General features: G+C 35.3%; 1 protein-coding gene across 1 annotated transcript; it reads right to left on the reverse strand.

Moving 5' to 3' along the window:
- Window positions 1–3,455: 3,455 nt before the first annotated feature.
- On the reverse strand, window positions 3,456–7,416 carry LOC115622230. Its single transcript, XM_030516127.1, has 7 exons — window positions 6,899–7,416; window positions 6,711–6,844; window positions 5,562–5,767; window positions 4,916–5,499; window positions 4,048–4,201; window positions 3,777–3,990; window positions 3,456–3,709 (listed from the first exon to the last, which is right to left on the reverse strand). Exons 1-7 carry the CDS (start codon window positions 7,414–7,416, stop codon window positions 3,456–3,458), a joined length of 2,064 nt encoding a protein of 687 aa, XP_030371987.1.
- Window positions 7,417–15,094: the final 7,678 nt, after the last annotated feature.

Raw genomic sequence — 15,094 nt, forward strand, 5'->3', positions numbered from 1 at the left:
AAAATATTTATGAATATGTTTATTTTTTAACGCATTGCTTTCTTTCAGTCAACAACAAAGGCGAGCGTTCTTTAAAATTAAAAGTTATGGAGTTTAAAGCAATCATTATTCAATATAAGCTCCGCGAACATAATTATTTGAGAAGAATTGAACTGAAAGAAACATTAAATTTAATTTGATTAGAATTAAAAGAAAGTGGAGAAGCTAAAGTCTTAACAAGAAGTTATAGCGATATATGAAATTTCGCCCTTTAATCTCGATTTGCTACTTGGTATAAGAATCGCAGAGAATGGCGGCCACAATAATTTTCAATTTAATTTAATTTATCTGAAATTTCACAATTTATTTTTATTTATTTTAATTTGTCACAAATTTCACACTTTAAATCTCAATTTGCCATCACTTAGGTACTTGGTATGAGAATCGCAGAGAATGGCGGCCACAAAATTTTTTAAATTTAATTTAATTTATCAGAAATTTCACAATTTATTTTAATTTACCAGAAATTTCACAATTTATTTTTATTTAATTTAATTTATTAGAAATTTCAGAATTTAAATCTCGATTAGCCATCACTTAGGTACTTGGTATGAGAATCGCAGAGGAGGGTGGCCACAATATTTTTATTTAATTTAATTTATCAGAAATTTCACAATTTATTTTAAATTATCAGAAATTTCACAATTTATTTTTATTTAATTTAATTTATTAGAAATTTCAGAATTTAAATCTCGATTTGCCATCACTTAGGTACTTGGTATGAGAATCGCAGAGGAGGGCGGACACAATAATTTGATTTAAATTATGTATGTAATTTTAATAGAATTGCCTGCATTTTGGGAATACTGGCAAACCTGTATACTATGAAGTGTGATAACTTTAATACTTTCTGAGTTTATTGCGTTCATACTGTCGAACAGACAGACGCAAAGACGAATAAGCAGCTTAAAATGCACATTAAAAATTCCTTGTTTTGGGTTTTAGAAATAGTTGCAGCAGTGCAGCAAAATATTTGATTATCTGTAACAAATAAAAATTGTATGCAAAGTATCCTAGAACTTGTTATAAACTGGTTCTATTGTATCAAATATGGTAAAGTCTAGGATTTTTAGAAATCTATTTTTTAGTTATCGGATAGCTTTAAAGCTCAAAAACTACTCAGTCCAAAAAGGAAATGGAAAAACGAAATACTATATCTACTAAAATACATGAAAATTCATCAGCATGTTTTTTCAACTTTAAATTTGATTGCAAGTCGATGGATTTGACTTCAAGAATTTCTGTATGTTTTCCCCTAATTACCAACAGATGCTAAAACATATTCATGAGCTGCTCCAATTAGGTGCTATTCCGTGTAAGCCTAATCTGTTGAGGCGGCCCTGTGGCCAAAAATAACGAAATAATCTAATTTGAAAAGTGGCAGAGGAATCAGCCAGCCAAATGCTTTTTATTTACTTTTATTAAAATTCAACGTTGTTTTTGCTTTTTATGGGCCAACAGCAATGATTGTTTAATGTTTCTGGTTTGGCTACCTTTCGGATAACAGTGGGAGCTGCCTTGGGCCCGCATTGTTCGGGGATTTCGTTGGCATGGATTTTAATTCAATAATTTCTTTAGAATTCCTAGGCTTTTTTTCTGTTTGGGCCAACAAGCAAAGGTCGTTATTATTAACGACTATACACATTTAAGCATATTTAGCATCTCTTTGATTTGTTTTTGTTGTGGTTGTGGCTTTGGCTTTGGCCTGCGAATATGTGATTGTCTAAGCAATGGCCATAAACAAATATTGTTTATTTTGCAACGCTCCATAAACAATGGAACTTATTATTTACAGAAAGTGATGGAACAAATGCACAACTCTTGTTGTGATGTGCGAGTTATATGTGGAATTGACTCACCACGTTGCTTTCCTTCCACTTGAGGCCACTTAAGGCGGCATGATGAGATATGAAGATATGGGCAACATGCCCTCAGGCGTCTACATTTTGGTAAAAACTTATACGCTTGTCCATCAATCTGTATACATACATACATATATATGTACATATGAATACTCGTAGCTGAGTTCTCTCTTAAGTGCTGCATGATTTTAAGAAGTCATACCACTTAAATATTTACATAATAAGTACGATAAAGATAGCTTACCACTTGCACTCTCACATTATAAATAATTGAAATAACAAGCAGATGAGTTCTCTGAAAAAATATATATCAGAATCAGTATAATGCATAAATACTCAGTGACATTTAAAGTCCTAATTATATCAAATTAACATTTCCTTTCTCCTTCCACTCTCAGCATTCTGTATTGCTCTGAAAACTAATTTAAAATGTGTTAGATTTATCTGGCACGTATAAACAGAAGGGGGAAAACACGATGGCCCGATATCGACAACATCGTTCGAATTACAATCACTGCCGGCAATCAAAATCAGTGACTGCAATCAGATCCAATGAACATGACAATCAATGACTATTACAAATTTCTACACAATCATCTCTCAGTTTTTCCTTCAATTTTCTATGATTGTGATTGCAATCTGAAGTCTACAATCTTTGATCGTAAGACAGGCAGCATGAAATTGTGATTGCAAATTGTCATTTTTTTTGGGTACAACTTGTGATTGTACTGCGATTATTAATTGTTAATATTTCCATGGTACCATGAGAACGAGAGAGAAGTTTTTCACGAATCATTTATACTCTCTACCCTACATTTATACCCTCTACACAGTTAGGAATAGATGAGCGCGCCATCTATTGAAAGATTCTTGCTTCGCTGATGTTCGTCAATGGTTGTCAAGAAACATATTTTCCATATTTATTTCTTTAAATTTCAGTCTATAGGATTAGTACTGGCCGACAAGATTGGTTCCACTTAAGATTCCATAAGATTCCTTATATGAGTTTGGTTGGTTGGTATTGGCAGGTTTTTTAACTTTTAATTCAAATAGGCTAGTTGTCAATTCTTTAAAAGCATTGTTTTTAAAACCATTTAAACTTAAAAATTCAACTTTGCAGTTTTTTAAAAATACTGAACACAATTTTAGCAAGTCATATATTGAGCTTTATTTCCGAAAATGTTGTTCCAGCATTCCATTTTTCAAAATCTAATTATTCAACCATTTTTTCATGATTCCTATTCCATAAGCACCATCTGGTTTCTACCATTTCATGAAAATTGGTATGGTTGTGTATTCACAGTTACTCTGAAGGCTACCTCAAATTTTCCATCTAGTTCTCATCATAAATATATATATTATTCGATAAAATTATAACAGGAAATACCCATTTTGGAATAGAAGATGACAATACATGCTTTAAATACAAACTAATATAGGCCGTTAATAAACTTTTTAACTTTTTAAATTTATTTAGACACTTATGTTTCGTGCGTATTGTAATTTTTGAAAACAAATAGCTTTACATATTGGAAAATATGTAAATCTTAGTATCTATAAATCTGGATATCGACGCTTAAAATTGTAATACAAGCTGGGATTGTAAGCATCATACATGGGATGTTTCATCACCACTTTCTTGAAATGCCAACGTTCTGCAAATATTGCGCAACAGGCAAGAAAGTATCCGATGGCTAGGGCGCCAAACGAACTCCAGAACTTGTGTAGATTCATTAGAGCCTCCTGAGGTGCTTCCTCCTCGGCAGGTAAACGATTAATGCTGTCCCTCAGCCACTTGGAAATGAGACCTGCGAATTGAAAGCAAACATCTAAGAACTATTAGGATTATGGATTAGGATCCACACTTTCACCCACCACCCTCACTCAAACGCATTATGTAGTTGTCAACGTGTGGCTTCAGGGCCGAGTTCTTCTCCATACCCAATACTACAGGCATATAGACGACGCATTCACGCATTATGTGCAGAGCTGTGAAGCCCACACCCCGTTCCTCGTCTCCCACACGCATGTAGCGCAAAAAATATTCGTTGTCGTAGTACGCGCACTGACCTCTTTCAATGCGAGCGGTCTATTGAATGAATACCTATAAAGACTTTGAGTTGTAACGTTGAAAGGATTTGCTCACCAGATCAGCACTAAGTTCCACTATCTCCATTTTATCGCCCAATTTTTGAGCGATTTCGTCGCTGGAATTCAGGAAAAAGTTTTTGTTCTCAGCCGCTCCCGTGGTGGGTGGTATGCGGGCATTTACAAGATCCTGCAGAGTGTCGATAGTAACCCTAAAGATACGATATTCTTTATTAGACTCGATATAAATAATAGCAAGGAGTGTACAAAATTTAAATGATAAGCTAACAGCTCTTGCAGAGTGTCGATAGTAACCCTAAAGATACGATATTCTTTACTAAACTAAATACATCTAAATAATAGCAAATAGTGTAAAAAATAAATAAATTAATAATGATAAGTTAACAAGTTTTGGTTTCAAAATAATAAAATATGAACATTTGTTTATTGATTAGTGCTAGAAATATAATGATAACTGTGTCAGCTTCGTAAACCATTTTATTATTTTGTATGTTACTTAATTGGCAAAGAGCATAAGTTTCTACAATCACCTCTTACCCCATTTTCGGGTAAAATTTCTAAAAACCACCTGTTAGTGCCTATTTTATACGAATGTCAAAAAAGTAGTGGCAGCATTAATATTTCTAGAAGAATTTTTGTTTAGTCTAGAGGCATCTCACTTAGAATGGAAAAAGTTTATCTTCCCTACAAAAACAATAACATATTTAAGTTGACACTGGCGCCCTCTATCGTGCGCAAATGGTCTAATTTCCCAAAAACATTATTTATTTTTTAAAGTATACAAACCTAATTTGGAACCAATCAGATAAGGAACAATGATTTTCCCCAATTGGGGGTCAAATTTTAACTCTGCTTGAGATATATGCAAGTAGTTTATGGCAAAACAGTACATCAAGCTCTCTTACCTCGCCACTGGATTGGCCAAAATGGCTGTAAAGCTTGCCCGATATATTGCCACCAGCAAGAGGCAGTATAGCCAGTACCAACCGGTGAGTACGCGCAGCGGCCAATTGTAGGGCATGCGGGGCAAAGACACATACAACAACATGCTATAGGTTAGCAGAATGCAGCTGGCATAGTTATCGAAGATATCGCGTGGCATAACCAGCTTAGATCGGCGACGGGTCAAAGCGATGCGAAAACTCACGCTTCGGAATTGGCGTTCATCGAAGAAGGACTTCCGACGCTTTCGAAGGCAGCCGAAAAAAGTTGTAGCTGCCTTTGTGGATTCCTCAGGGTCCATGATTGAGGAATGGAGGTAGGAGATGATATAAAAGATAGTGCCTACGACAAAGAGGGAGAGCATTACGCCTGCCCACATCTCAGCGCTGAAGGGTAGTGTGAAGGTCTCCCACGAGGTGTCGGTCGAAGATTCCGGAGTCAGAAATGTCAAACATTCAAAATTGTGCGGATAGCTGAGCTCAATGTAATCTAAATATGTCAGAAACAAATGCAGATCACCAATTGCGAATCGTGCATTATGATTGGCCTTAGAAGGATAAACAAAACATTATAAAAGTTACTTCAATGGGCCTCCCTACGAACACTTACCACTTCACCAATTACGATCGCACGGGTTCCATTCTCCGCCGAATCGGTGAAATCGGTCTCATTCAGCTGATAGTACATTGGCTGAAAATTAAGGGCTTTGGCCAAGGCGGTCATGATTTCGATTTCCACACCCTGGTAACTACTGGTGGCAGCTACCAACTGCACCATTGGCACATGTTCCATAATGGCGACGGGCAGCTGAGCTCCTTAAAATAACAAATTCAAATTTGATCGAAGTAAATACAATTAATTCCAACAATAAGAAGAGGAGATCATCTTTCATCTATTAGTTCTTTCTAGGCATCTTCTTGTAAGTAACTCAAGCAATTTCTGCTCTATGTTTCTCTAAACTTAATTATCCAAATATAATTGAGACATCCCTATATAGCCTTATAAAAATTGTAACTAAACAAGTCTATCCGGAAATGTAATAAAAAATTGTGTATTTTAACACAAATTTTGTGTCAGTTTCAATAAATATTTATATACCGTATAGTATACCTATAAATGGTATATTATAGGTATCGAATGTTTTAAACTTAATTCGCTTTTGGGGTCGAAATTTATGGAAAACAAATTACAAAAAAAATTTTATTTAAGTTCACACTTTTGTTTATATAAAAATGAATTGAGAAAACAGTTTTCTACGAATTCTTAAATAAACAATCACCTATTTTTAAAAAATATAATAAAAGCCATTATATGGTTTAAAATGCATGGTAAAAATTCCTATTGGTTTGTTATCGCGGTAAGTTTTGAAACACTTCATAATATTCATTCATAATAGACCTCTATTAATTTCTCAAATAATTTGTTACCTTGAAACGATATACAATAATTACTTGTTAATTATAATTTCTTTTTTAAAACAATTTTATAAGTTAGTAGTATTAGAATAGGTTTGCGAAAAACGAAGATCATTTTAACTTAAATTCTAGAGTTCCCATTAGGGACTACAAGTATTAGAGTAAGAACCAATATGTATATATTTACTAGTGTTTATTATAGTAGTAATAATAATTAACTGCCATAAAAAATAATAACAAAAACAATATACAACAACCAACTATAGGTATATCTTAGTTGTCCCTTTTCATAATTAGTTGAAATTTGTTGGTTTCATATTATATCTTACCATTACTTACCTACCATTTAGGTTGTCCCTTTTGTTCTTGAATAGACGTTTGCTGTCGATGCTTCTTCCGGTCTCCCAATTACCCAACTGCTTGATCACCAAGAATCCACTCAGAATACCCGGATAGGCAATTGTCGATAGGCTGAAACTACGCAATGCTGCTCTAATGCTACGGCTATACCCTCTAAATGGACTCCCTCACCTATTGTCAGTGTTGCGTTGAAGGAACACACTGTCGACCAAGGCACTCCATATGTGCAGCATATCCTCGTCGAAGAGACGTTCATCATACAGCAGGATAAACTTACGGTGAGTGTTCAAGGACCTGCTGTCGTAGACAAAGCGGAGAAGGCGCTTCAACTGACCGCCATTCAGGAAGGTCATCACATGCAAGTCACAATCGTAGGCCTTTATGGCGCGCAGTACGCTCTCAATCCCATCTGGTGGCTGCAGCAAGTCCTCGGAGTCCTCGAGCTGGACCATATAGTAGGGCAGTGGATGGCGGCTCGCAGCTTCGAAGAGGGAGCGTTCGTATATTGCAAAGTGTAGATCATCGGTGATGATTGCAAAGCAGCTCTTCACATGCGCCGTCCACAGAAGTTTCTGGAGCAACAGCCTGAGACTATCCCGATAGTCCTCTAGGGGGGAGCGAGGCATAAAGTTTGTCCAATTCGCTGCAGCTGTGAGGCAAAGGCAGGCCGAGAGCGCCAACAAGCGCATCTTTTCAAGAAACTATACGCACTGCCTTGGTTTCCATGTGCAAACGGTTCGTTAACCTATTTGGGGCACCCATCATGCATCATTCGGTATGCAGATCTAATTAAACTTTCCTGAACCCCAAGACCCATTGGCTGTCATTTAGAATCGCAGGCAGGCGGGCAGTGGGTCAGCCATTTGGTTAGCTGACCTGCTTAACTACTAACCTTTGAAGTAGAACACATTTTGTCATTTAATGCTAATGTTTAATTCGTAATGTTTAATTTAATGTTGCGAGCAGACCTCTTGGAATTTCAATTATTTGGGTAACGAAACCGTCTTTGAGCTCAGTGAAGAAAAGGTCAGAGGGAATCCATTGTAATATATTGTAGTATTTATTAGGCCCATCCAACAATAGCCTTAGTGGACGTATTATGGCGGTTGAAATATTAAATAAAGGGAGTGTTGATACGGAGGGTGCGGTCCTACGGCAGGTGCTAATGAAAAGATCCACAGCAAGCAGGTTGGGGTGTGTATAAAGCCGATTATTGTATCGACTCTTGTGGCAATATTTCCAATCCAGCAGTGTCAGCAGCTGCAGTTCTGGTTGAGTTATTTTTCACTACATAGAAGCAAGGTTGGTATTTTAAGGCAACAGATTTACAAGTTTAGTCTTTGGGAGCTTTTCCCATTCACTGACACACACTCTAGAAATCTGAGAAAATCTCTAGATACCCTAGAGACTGTTTTAATAAAGATAAAGAATTTGCAAACTCCTATAAAAATGCTTTCTATAATTGCTGACATAATTGTAGGTTGATATAGGATATTTGGTTAAAAGTGATTTAGTCTAGAGTCATTCATACAGTTATGTGACCAGAAAATCAACTTTTATTTATATGTTCATTATGAAATAACATTATTTCATATATACATATGCCACAATATATTCTTGATAACCGAATTGAAATGAATCCACAGCCAAATTAAAAGCAAGCCAAACTGAAATTACGATGCAGGCTTCATTTTAGTTGGTGTGGAACATTTGATCCCAAAGTGGGGTAAAATTGAAGTCAAAGTTTGCAAAATTGCCTTAGTTCCTTAGACTGGCTAAAAAATCGTCCCCCACCGGGTCTGAGATTTTTTCCATTTTTCTTTATTTTACTCTTTTTTTCTTTTTGAAATTAGCTTTTAAGTAATTCTAAGCTTCTTCTCTTTGTTAAGTTTTTCTTCTATTTATGGCGGTAGATCTATTGACTTCTCTGACCACACTTGGCTGTGAGACTGTGCCCCGTCTCAGCCGAAGGGCAAATATTATTCCCCAACCGGGTCGGAGGCGTTAATTAGATATTATTGTAATTTGATTAGATTTCTCCTTCTTAGGCTCTTCTAGCTTATAAGATGCTTTTTATAATTTTTCCTCCTATATCGACAATCAATGTTTGTTGACATAAATAAATAAATAAAAATAAAAAGAGAACTTTTCTAATATATTTAGTTGATCTTATTGGCTTGAGTTGATGGCTGGCTTAGCAAATACCACAGAGAGTAGCTTTTTGAAAAGTTCCAACTGTTTTCTCACAAGTAGACCTATTTCAACCCAAAGTGGGGTAAAATGGGAGTCAAAAATTGTATTTATTTAAGTTTTCCTTATTTCCTTAAACGAACGTTTCTATATCTTATTGAGAGTAGCTTTTTAAAAAAGTTCCGACTATTTTCTCATAAGTAGACATATTTCAACCCAAAGTGGGATAAAATGGTAGTCAAAAATTGTAAAAAGGAAAAATTGTATTTATTTAAGTTTTCCTTATTTCCTTAAACGAACGTTTCTATATCTTATTGAGAGTAGCTTTTTAAAAAAAAATCCGACTATTTTCTCATAAGTAGACCTATTTCAACCCAAAGTGAGGTAAAATGGGAGTCAAAGCTTGCAAAGGAAAAATTGTATTTTTTACTGATCTCACAACAAATTATTTAAGTTTCTTAAATGAAGGTTTCTAATATATTTAGTTGATCTAATTGCGTCGAGTTCATAGCTGGCTCAGCAAACTCTACAAAACAAGGAGTAGCTTTTTTGAAAAGTGCCAAAGAATCTTATAAGTAGATTTTTTACGGGCCAAGTTAAATTTTTCTAGCAACAATAGAGTTCTTCAAAAAGCAACTAAGGTAATACCATCTGGTAGAGTACTCCTTTTTTCCCAAAAATTCTTCAGCGGGGATAATGTTGGTCTCATCTATATCTGAATATATATGTCTGAATATATACATATAAGGAGAAGTATATACTTGTAAGGCAGCTCGATCTGTGAGGTGGGTCAGCTATCCATTATGTTGTGTCATGCAACATTATCCGCTGAAGGCATGCAACCCCTTTTCAAAAACTACTCAACACTGTGCAGCATTTGTAAAATGAACCGGACTAATAATATAATAAGACCATGGCTAATACGAATTATCTTTGTTGCGTGCGTCCGTCCGTCTGGAGAGCGAAACTTCATTAGCCGTATTCATGGCAAGTTAATGATTTGTAAGATCGCCAAATCGAGATCACGAATGGCGAGTCGGCCAGACACTAATAATGATTATGTAGACGACGTGTCACCAGAAATCAGTCAGTCAGTCAGTCAGTCAGTCAGCGAAGCGATTAAATCGCAGACCAGAAGCCACACTCAAATGGCCATTAATGTCAGCTTAAGTCGGCCCAAAGACCCACTCATCGCCCGCACATGCAAAATGTTCAGAAAACCAAAGCAAATCAACAAATATCCAAGCAACCAAGCAGCCAACCAACGAGATGATAACCTGCGGATGTGCCGCAACCCGGGGCGTCAGTTTGTGTCCGTCCATCCCACCGTCCGTCCGTCCCTGTTCCTCCCTTTTGCCGACCGTGACCATCGTCCGGTGCGTCGTCCCGCGGCCACTTTCGTTGCTGGCTGCTTCTGCTCTTTATTGTCGTGTAATTAACTTTTTCCGAATCTCCGGATTTGGAATTGTTTGCACATAATTGCAATTTAATTATTTCTTTTTTCTTCCATGTTTTTATGGATTTATGTCGGTCGCTCGCACACACGCTCGGTCTCTGGCCTGGTCTGGTCTGGTCTGGCCATTAGCTGCAGGTAAGTGCCAACATCGCCGCAGGTAGCACAAAAATCGATTTTAACGTCATCTCCTCGCGTCGACGTCGTCATCATCGTCTCCGTTGCCGCCTTCCCGCCACTTCCCATACCCATAGCTATAGCCAGAGGACCATGATGCAGCCGGTGCGGGTCTAACGAGTGCATTGCATGCGTCTGAGTTTTTGCGCTTTTATGGTTCAGATTTACTGACAACACCGGGAAAGACGCGACGTCCTTTGCCAGCCAGACTCAACTAGCTGTGGGTGTACATACATACGTGTGTGTGTGTGTGTGTGTGTAGTGTATGTAGTGTGTGTGTGTGTGTTTACATTGACACATTTCTATTTTTGTTTTCCTTTAAGATTTTCAACAACAATTTATGGGTTTCTTGAGAGTCAGTCGCCTTTGCTTGCGTTGGTCCTGTGTCCTAAGAAGGGTCGCCTGTTTGTGTTGTTGTTGTTGTTGTTGTTGTTGCCGGCATTTAGATATGCTTCTGTTTTAATTTCTAAAAATATTTTATGCGGATTTGCAGTGCATTCATCGTCGAGTGTGAAATCGCAAAGGCCTGGGAAAATACTTGTATACAATATATGTTCAACAGTTTTTCCACCTTCTGTTCTACTAGCTTGCAAGTTCCCATCAAATTTCCCCTCAATTATTGCAGCTGTAGATAGAAATTTTGAATAGCGCTCAGTACAACATTTCATATTTGTTAAACATTTAAAATTGTTTTTTTTTTGTTCAACGAAAGTCTTCAATATGGCTTAATTATATTTTTAGTTACCATACATCTGTGCACATGTGTCCCTCATAAAATCGTTGTGAGTAAACAAACAATTATATCGGTATCAGTGGGGCTTTATCTTCAACATACTATACATATACTCGTATACTCGTATGCCCCGTAGTATGTATGTATACATGTACTTTATGTATATTGCATGTAAAAAGTTGTACTGTGTGGAAAAAGTAAAGAAAACATTTCTGAAATGGTTTAAATTTAGATCGGTTGTCGTATATCTGGTAAACTGTTGAGTTCACTCGCCGTAGGTAATCAGCGGAGATAACGTAAACTATCTGGAACAGACAACGGCCATCCACTTCAAATCTATTTATTTGATCTGTACTATTTTTTTTTTTTACAAATTCATAGTTATTGTCGCTGTATGGAATGCTCTTATTTGCTTTTATTTTAGCAGCATTTTCGACAACAATTTCAAATCAAAATTTAATTAAAAATTTTTATTAATAAATGATTCTCAGAGGTATCTAAAATACAAAATTTTTTCTCAAATTAAATAGCTTTTAGTTGCTAATTGTTTATTTCATGCGACGCCAACAAATAAGTGGACCGTTAATGTTGAGCTAGACCGGCTCTTGAATACCCCGTACAGACCTTTCTTCCCCACCACTGAAATTCAACTTAAATATAAAAATAATAAATAATTTTTCTATGATAAAGGTGTTGGTACTCAGCTCTGCAGAATCTGCGGAAAAATATTATTTTTCTTTATAAAAGACATACATTTGATTTTAATAAAACGGAAAAAAATTTATTAGACGCTATACAATTGCTTAGTTTTACTTAAAATATGTTTTTAAACTATAAAGTTAGCCTACATTTAGTTATTTTTCACCGATCGGTACTATAAATTAATTAAATTAATATATATGTTTTGTAATAAACTTGTTATGCTTATGGTTAAGACAAACTAATTAGGGTAGCTATTAGTTGAGAGTGGGGTTTCATAAAAAAGTAGTGATATGAGGCAAGTCTTTTTGAAATATATTTTCTGATCTCAGTTCAGAACAGTCGATTAAACAAATATGAATTAGTAATGTAATATTCACACGATATTCGTGTGCAACGTGCGTATTTGTTTGCTTTGCCCATTTTGTCCCTCCTTCGCTACACCCATGTTCATGTAAGGGGGGTCTGCCATGCTCCTCTATCCTTACCATTCTTATACACCGTTCAGAAACGGATATTTATTTATTATAATAAATTTGGTTCATTCGTACTATTTTCATTTATCAATTGTATATTAAGCATATTATATTCTATAATATGTACTTGTATGTATGTGTTTTTTCGTTAAGAACAATGCGCTTTTAGTTATAATCGTAAAGTCTAACAAATATATTTGTTTGAGAATTCTATTACAAAAATATATATACAAGTACATGAGTGTTTGTTTAATTATTTTATTGCACTCGTAAATAAACATATGCATGTAAGTTATACTTTTATGACTTGTTTTCACTTCCCCATAATTTTTGTAGACCTTGAAGCGTATAACAAGTGGAACAATTTTTGTTTTGGTTAGCAGTTTGTTTACAATTTTTAATTTCAATTTCATTCCGCATACCTTATTAGCCACGTCTGTTGTAACGCCCTTACGCCTTACACCTCTCCATTTGAAACTCCGAGTTCAACAAACAAAGCTGCAAGTAAACAAATGAAAGCAATTATCGTTATTGATGGAAAATGTACAATTTTATACTAATAAGCAATTAAACAAAAAAAGCAAAAAATAATAATAATAATTATTATTCATTTTCGAATTTGATGGAAATTGTAAAATCGTTTATGTGTTTTATTTAATTAATTAATTAATTTGAAATTTAAAATTTTTCCCTTTTTTTGGGAGTGTGTACAGGGTTTTTAAAAGTTGAGACCACTCGACTCTAGCATTCCGTTCTTATTTTCCTTTTTTGTGTGAGGTACAAGTTATTTAAGAGTTGAGCTCGCTCGACTTCAGAATTCCTTTCTTGTTTGTTCTTCAATTGACTATTTATTTCATGGATTCAGTTTTTCACCGCATGTGGCTTCTAGCCGGCAACAGTTTGTGGTTTCTGGTTCCCAAAGGTGTTTCCTAATCCCAACGGTCATTAGCTTTCTTCACTGTCTTTTATATGAGTCTATCAAATGCCTTCTAATTCCAATATTCTTTACGTATTGGTATTTAATTCTTGTTTGCTGCGCAGTGAGTCACTGCTAAGTAGTTTATTAATGGAAATATAACCAAAACGTTATAAGTTCATAAGATCTTGAAAATGTTCATAAAATTTCCGAAAATTATATGTGAAATAAATATTAATGAACACAAAGGTCTCTTCAAAATATGCGATTTTATTTTCCATTAAGCTATAGGTCCCACAACGGCCTTTTTGGGATTAAATTCTTGCAACTCTCTGTATGTTCTAAAATTGTGTTACGACTAGGGTTATCAATTATCTCTGACTTTACAAAATTGAAATTCTAATATATGTTATTTTTTATATCTTAAAGGCTCTAAGACTAAACACGTAGTTTAAGTTGTATTTGTATTTAACTATAAGTTTAATTTTTGTTATAAATATAAATATATAAGTATAATTTAAAAAAAAATTAAAGGCTTGAACAAAATCAATTTAAATCTGTTAATGTTATTTATCAATGGCTCATATGTTTTTAAAAAGTTGAGCCCGGATAGTATTAGAAATTTTTTTTGAACGACTATTTGTACTATATGTTGGGCACTTGGGGCCTGACATAGCTCCAGGAGCTAGAGGAATCCCAGAATGTGAGTTTGTTCCTTGAGTAGACACTCGGTTTGAATCACGCTGCAAACATCTTGACAGAAGCATGATAAAAAAAAAGTTAGTTATCAAAAAATTTAATAATTGAATAAATTTTAGGGAAAGAAAAAATTGGGAACTTCCCCCAATAGGTAGCTTTATAAAGTAAGATTTGAAGAAAGTAAGTAATGAGAAGCTTCTATACTTCGACTGCTCATTCAATTCAAGAACTTAAACTATTATATAACAACGATTCGACCGACTGTTCGGATCTGATTTGAATATGCCGCCACATACTTGTATTATTATTTAATGCCAATCAAGCCCGGCCACTGCCACTGCCCTGTTAGCCACAGAACTGTCATTAAATTCAGAAATGGGAGTCATGAACCGTAACTCAGTCCATATGCCATAATTCAGAATTGTGAATCGTGCCCCTTTCCAGTCTTTCCGAACTTATCTGGCCAATCTATTTACTGTCTGCTTGTACTAATTTCATTATCTTAATGTGCCATTATTAAAATATTCACGTTCCCCAAACGCGCCACTCGCACGTTGTCAGTCAATGACTAATCTACCAGAGTACGCCTATCTATGGAATACAAACAAAGCGCCATGCCTCCACCTCCACCACATGCATACTTCATATACTACATATATGTATATGGAAAAATATATATATAATATGTATAGTATGTATAGAACTTGGGGGCGTTTGTATATGTGGGTAGTAGAAAAAATACATACTCGCATTTGCTTCATTGAATAAAACTTAATCAGCATTTAATTAAATGCACAGAAACAAGTCGGAGGGGGACAGCGCAGAACAAAATAAAAAGGCAGAAAAAAAAAGCGATTTCGTTGATTATGTAAATCAATTGAGTAGCGAGATAAAAACATTTTGCTGATAAATCGTTCTTTAGTGTTATTGTATATATACAAGTATATTTTTTTTTTTTAGCTCGAGGCTTTGCTGGTCACAGTTTTTTATATGATTGCGGCGTCGCCAGTTGTTGGATATGCAA

Source organism: Scaptodrosophila lebanonensis, unplaced genomic scaffold (assembly GCF_003285725.1).
Source record: "Scaptodrosophila lebanonensis strain 11010-0011.00,11010-0021.00 unplaced genomic scaffold, SlebRS2 tig00000043-arrow-pilon, whole genome shotgun sequence".
NCBI lineage: Eukaryota > Metazoa > Arthropoda > Insecta > Diptera > Drosophilidae > Scaptodrosophila > Scaptodrosophila lebanonensis.